Genomic DNA, 7,899 nt, shown 5'->3' with positions numbered 1-7,899 from the left:
TAGATATCGATAAGCAACGCTGTATATATCGCATGGGATATGTGCTACAAATGTGAATGGCATTTAATGCAGCTGTTAAACAAAAAAACAATAAAGATAAACATTCTAGCTAGAGAACTTGAAATATGGACAAGGATAAGCAGATTGTGCCCAATCAAATTGGCTACTTGATACTCAAAGATGATGGTGCCGTGCTAGATTCAGGCGGAGATCTGAAGAACGATGATCGCAGCGCCAATGTAATAATGGGTCTGCTAAATCTTACCGAAAGGCAAGTTGAACTGAAATTGTGAGACAAAACAAAGAATAACTAATTAATGTTAATGTTTCTCCTGCGGCTGTAGCATCGATGACAATTTCATGCCCAACAGCAGCTGCGAGCGCATCAGCATCGATTATGAGCACCACAGCTACAGCATTTGCATGTCGAATCGTAAAATTTACATTGTGAAATTGAGCAAAGGCCACGGCAACGGGGCCACAACCAGCTCGTCGTCCTCGACGAGCGTGTACAACGATGCCAGCACTGAGCTGAATCCGGCAAGCACGAGTAGCACCACGGTGCTGGCTTGAAAACAACATCGGACGCAGCTCAGCGCGTGCTGTGGTTTCTGCTGGCGGCAGCCGGAAGCAAGAAACCAAAACAGCAGCAAATACAATTGGAAAACGCCATTTATTTATCTAATTCTACTGTTTATTTGTCAAAGAATACATCATCTGTGAGCTCCTGTTCAAATATACGCTTCGCCTCCTGCGTCACATCCAAAAGCGTCGCCTTGCTCTTGCCAAGTATCACATAGTACTGACGCCAGTTGCACCGCCGCTTCACGACCCAAAAATCGTTGGTTGTCTTCACCTGCAGCTCCTCGGTGGCCGCAGCACCATGCTCAATGGGATTGGCCAAATCAGCAATGATGCTCATCACGTTGCGCGGCAGGCTCTTCTGCGGCGTCTTGGCGCTCCGATAGATATTCGTGTGGTGCTGCAGACTTTGCTCGTTGATAAACAGATATTTGGGCGAGTTATCATTTGAGGTGCTCTCCTGGGCGGCAGCGATGCCCACGCTCAGCTTCGAGACTTCGGCGGCAATGTCGCGCGCCAGGCAGCTGAGCTGCGGACCCATATACGTGTCCAGTTCCTCATAGAAGTCAGGCGCCGGTGCAGCTTGCCGGGCTGTGTGGGAGTAAATCGGCATTAAGGCAATGGCTTGGCTGGACGGGCTTCGCTTACCATCGAGGAACAGGCAGAGCGTCACATTTAGTGCCCGATAGATGAGCAAGTAGTATGGCTTAATTTGCCCCTCCCACTCCAAAAATACTCTACGGGGCGCCTGCTCTTCGTTCGCATCCCGCACAAAGGCGCCCGAACCATAGGCAGCTGCGGATGTGGCCGTCGGGATGTGCGCATGCAGGCTGTACAGATCGCTGGCGGTCAGCTTGCCGCCGCAGACGACCTGCTCGTTGTAGAGCATGATGCACTCCTTGACGGCGGGGAAGTTATCGCATAGCATGCTAAAGTTGTGGGCGCGCAGGAACAGCGCCTTGTCCAGCGCCAGATACTGGACCGAGTGCAGCATGTCCACAATGTCGCAGTGTGCCAAATCCTTGATATTCGCCAAATAGCTTTCATAGAACTGTTGCAACTCGGCCGCCAGCTGCTGGCGCTCTTCCTCTGCCGCCGCTTGCGACAACTTGCCCTGCAGCGTGCCATGATGGAAGCGATACATGTGATAGCATTGGCGGAGCACGGCGTGGTATATGCGATCGGAGACGTCGCCGCCGCGATAATCGGCCACCTCGACGCCGTCCTTTAGCTTGAGCTCCTTTGGCACATTGAGCACCAGCACCAGCCAAAAGCCTGGCTCCGGCTGATAGAACAGCTGTGTTGTCTTCTGCGTATGCAGAGCCTTGCAATCATCCTCGTTCGTGAACGTGCTGGGAAATCGATAAACAAATAACAAATCTGTCATTTATTGGGTGTGGCAGAAGCAGGCGCTGGCGCTCACCCGGTAAAGGTTATGATGGCTTCACTAAGGCCCACATCTTTGATTTTTGTATTGAGCTCAATGTCATTCGGATGATAGAACAGTATTTTCTTGTGCTCCTGTTGATTATCAACGATTTGTAGGCGTTGCTAACAAACGAATTACTTGAACTCACCTCGCCCTCCTTTTGGCCAAAGCTGGAATTAAATACATAGAAGCTACGCAGCGTGGTTTCCACACGTTGCAGCACCTTTGCCATTTTGTTTGCAAGTTTAGCTGCTTTAACTTGTCCAAAATAAACGGGCAGCATTCACTTTGTAATTCCGTCTTACCCTTTTTGACAGTCACCACGAAACGTTTACATATTTAACGAATCAAACGCCATTCACACAGAAACGTTAGAACGACATGGTTGAAGTCTGGCAACATCCACAATAAAATAGTTTTGAATTTCTGTATTATTTTTCCGAGCATAATTTGGCAACGCCCGATTTAAATCCCGAAAAGTAGCTAACAGAAAGTTCAACTATATCCAGTCTACATTTTATTAACATAACCCACCCACTAATTAGGCGCGATCACAATACCACAATAAATAAAACATTTATCTTTGAATAATTAATTTATTATAATTGTATTTGGAATTTGAAGCAAGACAATTTTAAGCCAGAAGAAACAGCAGTCACAGTAAAATCGGCTCAATGCTTGAACTTGTAAATTTGGAATTTTTTCTTGCGGTCGTGTTATTTTGCAGAAATTAAAAAATTTGGCAACTCTGTAGCTTGATTTTCAGTGTTCGATAATTAGTTTTGCCCATTAGATTTGTATGCGCCTTTCTACTTAAATTAAGCTGGGCAGCCGCCACGCAGACGGAGGACCAAGTGGAGGGTCGACTCCTTCTGGATGTTGTAATCCGACAAGGTGCGGCCATCTTCCAGTTGCTTACCGGCGAAGATCAGACGCTGCTGGTCTGGAGGGATGCCCTCCTTGTCCTGAATCTTGGCCTTCACGTTCTCGATCGTGTCACTAGGTTCCACCTCCAGGGTGATGGTCTTTCCCGTCAATGTCTTCACGAAGATCTGCATACCACCACGCAGACGGAGGACCAAGTGGAGGGTCGACTCCTTCTGGATGTTGTAGTCTGACAAAGTCCGACCATCTTCCAGCTGCTTGCCGGCGAAGATCAGACGCTGCTGGTCTGGAGGGATGCCCTCCTTGTCCTGAATCTTGGCCTTCACGTTCTCGATCGTGTCACTGGGCTCGACCTCCAGGGTGATGGTCTTTCCCGTCAGGGTCTTCACGAAGATCTGCATGCCACCACGCAGACGGAGGACCAAGTGGAGGGTCGACTCCTTCTGGATATTGTAGTCGGAAAGAGTGCGACCATCTTCCAGCTGCTTGCCGGCGAAGATCAGACGCTGCTGGTCTGGAGGGATGCCCTCCTTGTCCTGAATCTTGGCCTTCACGTTCTCAATCGTGTCACTAGGTTCCACCTCCAGGGTGATGGTCTTTCCCGTCAGGGTCTTCACGAAGATTTGCATACCACCACGCAGACGGAGCACCAAGTGGAGGGTCGACTCCTTCTGGATGTTGTAATCCGACAAGGTGCGACCATCTTCCAGCTGCTTGCCGGCGAAGATCAGACGCTGCTGGTCTGGAGGGATTCCCTCCTTGTCCTGAATCTTGGCCTTCACGTTCTCGATCGTGTCACTAGGTTCCACCTCCAGGGTGATGGTCTTTCCCGTCAGGGTCTTCACGAAGATCTGCATACCACCACGCAGACGGAGGACCAAGTGGAGGGTCGACTCCTTCTGGATGTTATAGTCTGACAAAGTCCGACCATCTTCCAGCTGCTTGCCGGCGAAGATCAGACGCTGCTGGTCTGGAGGGATGCCCTCCTTGTCCTGAATCTTGGCCTTCACGTTCTCGATCGTGTCACTAGGTTCCACCTCCAGGGTGATGGTCTTTCCCGTCAGGGTCTTCACGAAGATCTGCATACCACCACGCAGACGGAGGACCAAGTGGAGGGTCGACTCCTTCTGGATGTTGTAGTCAGAGAGAGTCCGTCCATCTTCCAGCTGCTTGCCGGCGAAGATCAGACGCTGCTGGTCTGGAGGGATGCCCTCCTTGTCCTGAATCTTGGCCTTCACGTTCTCGATCGTGTCACTGGGCTCGACCTCCAGGGTGATGGTCTTTCCCGTCAGGGTCTTCACGAAGATTTGCATACCACCACGCAGACGGAGCACCAAGTGGAGGGTCGACTCCTTCTGGATGTTGTAATCCGACAAGGTGCGACCATCTTCCAGCTGCTTGCCGGCGAAGATCAGACGCTGCTGGTCTGGAGGGATGCCCTCCTTGTCCTGAATCTTGGCCTTCACGTTCTCGATCGTGTCACTAGGTTCCACCTCCAGGGTGATGGTCTTTCCCGTCAGGGTCTTCACGAAGATCTGCATACCACCACGCAGACGGAGGACCAAGTGGAGGGTCGACTCCTTCTGGATGTTATAGTCTGACAAAGTCCGACCATCTTCCAGCTGCTTGCCGGCGAAGATCAGACGCTGCTGGTCTGGAGGGATGCCCTCCTTGTCCTGAATCTTGGCCTTCACGTTCTCGATCGTGTCACTGGGCTCGACCTCCAGGGTGATGGTCTTTCCCGTCAGGGTCTTCACGAAGATTTGCATACCACCACGCAGACGGAGCACCAAGTGGAGGGTCGACTCCTTCTGGATGTTGTAATCCGACAAGGTGCGACCATCTTCCAGCTGCTTGCCGGCGAAGATCAGACGCTGCTGGTCTGGAGGGATTCCCTCCTTGTCCTGAATCTTGGCCTTCACGTTCTCGATCGTGTCACTAGGTTCCACCTCCAGGGTGATGGTCTTTCCCGTCAGGGTCTTCACGAAGATCTGCATACCACCACGGAGACGGAGGACCAAGTGGAGGGTCGACTCCTTCTGGATGTTGTAGTCGGAAAGAGTGCGTCCATCTTCCAGCTGCTTGCCGGCGAAGATCAGACGCTGCTGGTCTGGAGGGATGCCCTCCTTGTCCTGAATCTTGGCCTTCACGTTCTCGATCGTGTCACTAGGTTCCACCTCCAGGGTGATGGTCTTTCCCGTCAGGGTCTTCACGAAGATCTGCATACCACCACGGAGACGGAGGACCAAGTGGAGGGTCGACTCCTTCTGGATGTTGTAGTCGGAAAGAGTGCGTCCATCTTCCAGCTGCTTGCCGGCGAAGATCAGACGCTGCTGGTCTGGAGGGATGCCCTCCTTGTCCTGAATCTTGGCCTTCACGTTCTCGATCGTGTCACTAGGTTCCACCTCCAGGGTGATGGTCTTTCCCGTCAGGGTCTTCACGAAGATCTGCATACCACCACGGAGACGGAGGACCAAGTGGAGGGTCGACTCCTTCTGGATGTTATAGTCTGACAAAGTCCGACCATCTTCCAGCTGCTTGCCGGCGAAGATCAGACGCTGCTGGTCTGGAGGGATGCCCTCCTTGTCCTGAATCTTGGCCTTCACGTTCTCGATCGTGTCACTAGGTTCCACCTCCAGGGTGATGGTCTTTCCCGTCAGGGTCTTCACGAAGATCTGCATACCACCACGCAGACGGAGGACCAAGTGGAGGGTCGACTCCTTCTGGATGTTATAGTCTGACAAAGTCCGACCATCTTCCAGTTGCTTGCCGGCGAAGATCAGACGCTGCTGGTCTGGAGGGATTCCCTCCTTGTCCTGAATCTTGGCCTTAACGTTCTCGATCGTATCGGAAGGCTCCACCTCCAAGGTGATGGTCTTTCCCGTCAAAGTTTTTACGAAGATCTGCATATTGATAATTCTGCAAAATAAAAAGAGAAAATTAGAAAATAAAATTGAATTTCATTTGAACAGACCTCGACGCAAACTAAAATGATATGGCTTTGACGATGACTTAAAAAAAGTATCGAAAAATGAGTACTTCTGCAAGATTGCTTTGTTCTGACTGCATATGTACAATATGTGTACACACTTTTTCACATTGGACCATTTCCTCCCTTGTCAATTATCAAACAAAGACCCTTTACGGACGGCCATTGCACTGCGTCGTTGTTTAAATTTCCCATACACATACATACATAGATGTCTAGGCGTGCGACGCATTATTTATTTGTGTATATGTTTTTAATATTTGCATATATAGAAACATGTCTTTGCAATTAACTTGCATATATTTATATTATAAAATATACATATGTACGTATATACAAGGAACTTCATATAGACGGCCATTTCACTGCGTCATTGTTTAAATTTCCCATACACATACATACTTGTCTGGGCGTGCGACGTGTTATTTTTTTTGTGTATAATATGTATTAAAAAGTTATATACATAGAAGCATGGCTTTGCAGTTCACTTGCATACATACACATATATTATAAAATATATATATGTACACACATATAAAAAGACCCTTTTATAGACGGCCATTGCACCGTGTCATTGTTTAAATTTCTCATACATATAAGTATTGAATAGGTAGGTGCATACATAGAACATCCTTTGCAATATAAAATTATATATATGATATAAAAACAAATATATAATATAATAATTATACATGCACATATATACATACTTGTGCATACATGTACATGTACATATACGTATGCACATATATATATATTATTGCCTTCTGGAAAGTTCTATGACGTCATAAACTAATTTCACAACAAATATGTAAATTGCAAAATACAAAGTTCGCATGGTGTGAAAAACGCATTAATTTACAAAAGCAAAATTAGATACTGAGTATTGATTTTTCCAACAAACTAATTATAAATGAGTACGTAACAAAGAAAAAAAAATGGCGTTACGTATAATTTTTTGTAGCCCAAAAAATTTTTTTTCACTAATTTACAATATCAATAACGCCTTATATTCTAAATAAACTCACTTTTCGAATCACTGGCTTTAACTTATTATTAATATTTCACACCTAAATCACTTAAAAAAATTGTTCAGTTTTATTTGCTGCTGCGTTGTCAATTCACTGGCTTCACTTTTTGATTACTTGGACGAAATTAGTTTGTGCTTCGCTTTTTATAGCCTTCGTCAACTGCAGGGGTAATGTGGGATATTTTTTTGGGAAATTGTTGTGTACTAGGGCTAGCCTGCTTGCACAAAAATATTATTAATTTGCCAATAAGTATAACATGCTTGTTTTAAGGCGAAATGTTTTTATATACTGTTATAATTAATGTATTCATATAGAAGTACTACCTTAATGAAAGCAGCTCGACAGAAAAATCTAAATTTTATACTTTTCGTGTCGTGATGCACAATTGCAGTTGTCGAGCGTTGTATATAGTTATCTCGCTCGAGCTATGCGTCCAAGGCTACCAGTTGGTGAATTATTAAGTTGCCAGATCGTTGAATTTACCGCGACCGCAATTCGTTTTAAAATTAACTCGAGTTTGCTTTACTCACCCTCTACTTCCAATACTTTTGCTTAAAGTTGCGTTTTTATTATTAGATATTAATTGCTTTTCTGCTGAATTTACACAATTTCTTTTAGTTTCAAGTGTTCACTTTGGAAGTCAAACGCAAAATGAGCGAATTGAAATAGGATTTCTTTGACAAATATCTTTAGACGATTTACATTTTCATGGCTTACTATTTGTTTTTTATATATTTTATAAATCTAGACACACACACTCACCACACAATTAAAATAAAAAGGTTTTCTAACAAATTCAAGACAAGACCTGCTTTACGTGCTGAGTCGACTGGCCAACTGAAAATCTTAAATTTTACAACGATAACAAATATGACACGATAAGCAATGGTAGCTGGACATACATAATTCTGACGTCACATATTAACATTTGTACATTAACAGTGCCATTTTGAGTTAAATAACTAACAATAACATACGAAATC

The 7,899-nt window shown here is 46.1% G+C and overlaps 3 protein-coding genes across 5 annotated transcripts; 1 reads left to right on the top strand and 2 right to left on the bottom strand.

Moving 5' to 3' along the window:
* The first annotated feature begins 59 nt into the window (after positions 1–59).
* Positions 60–768, top strand: Lamtor4 (Late endosomal/lysosomal adaptor, MAPK and MTOR activator 4). Its single transcript, XM_064683358.1, has 2 exons — positions 60–271; positions 345–768. Exons 1-2 carry the CDS (start codon positions 126–128, stop codon positions 571–573), a joined length of 375 nt encoding a protein of 124 aa, XP_064539428.1. The 5' UTR covers positions 60–125; the 3' UTR covers positions 574–768.
* Ccz1 (vacuolar fusion protein CCZ1) lies at positions 655–2,338 on the bottom strand. Its single transcript, XM_064683355.1, has 4 exons — positions 2,160–2,338; positions 2,006–2,103; positions 1,231–1,934; positions 655–1,173 (listed from the first exon to the last, which is right to left on the bottom strand). Exons 1-4 carry the CDS (start codon positions 2,292–2,294, stop codon positions 695–697), a joined length of 1,416 nt encoding a protein of 471 aa, XP_064539425.1. The 5' UTR covers positions 2,295–2,338; the 3' UTR covers positions 655–694.
* A 249-nt stretch (positions 2,339–2,587) lies between these two features.
* Ubi-p63E (Polyubiquitin-63E) lies at positions 2,588–7,800 on the bottom strand. 3 transcript variants are annotated; one of them, XM_064683347.1, is made up of 2 exons: positions 7,679–7,800; positions 2,588–5,815 (listed from the first exon to the last, which is right to left on the bottom strand). In XM_064683347.1, exon 2 carries the CDS (start codon positions 5,803–5,805, stop codon positions 2,830–2,832), a length of 2,976 nt encoding a protein of 991 aa, XP_064539417.1. In that variant the 5' UTR covers positions 5,806–5,815; positions 7,679–7,800; the 3' UTR covers positions 2,588–2,829. The 3 variants fall into 3 exon arrangements, with proteins under 3 accessions (XP_064539417.1, XP_064539415.1, XP_064539414.1); XM_064683345.1 differs by lacking the exon at positions 7,679–7,800 and adding an exon at positions 7,447–7,604; XM_064683344.1 differs by lacking the exon at positions 7,679–7,800 and adding an exon at positions 6,914–7,071.
* Between the last annotated feature and the right edge of the window lie 99 nt (positions 7,801–7,899).

The sequence above is a fragment of the Drosophila montana genome, unplaced genomic scaffold, assembly GCF_035044405.1.
Source record: "Drosophila montana isolate Dmon_TW-CO22-7 unplaced genomic scaffold, ASM3504440v1 contig_2592_1, whole genome shotgun sequence".
Lineage (NCBI taxonomy): Eukaryota > Metazoa > Arthropoda > Insecta > Diptera > Drosophilidae > Drosophila > Drosophila montana.
Note: the sequence above shows the minus strand (reverse complement) of the source record. Positions and strands in the feature narration are given on the sequence as shown.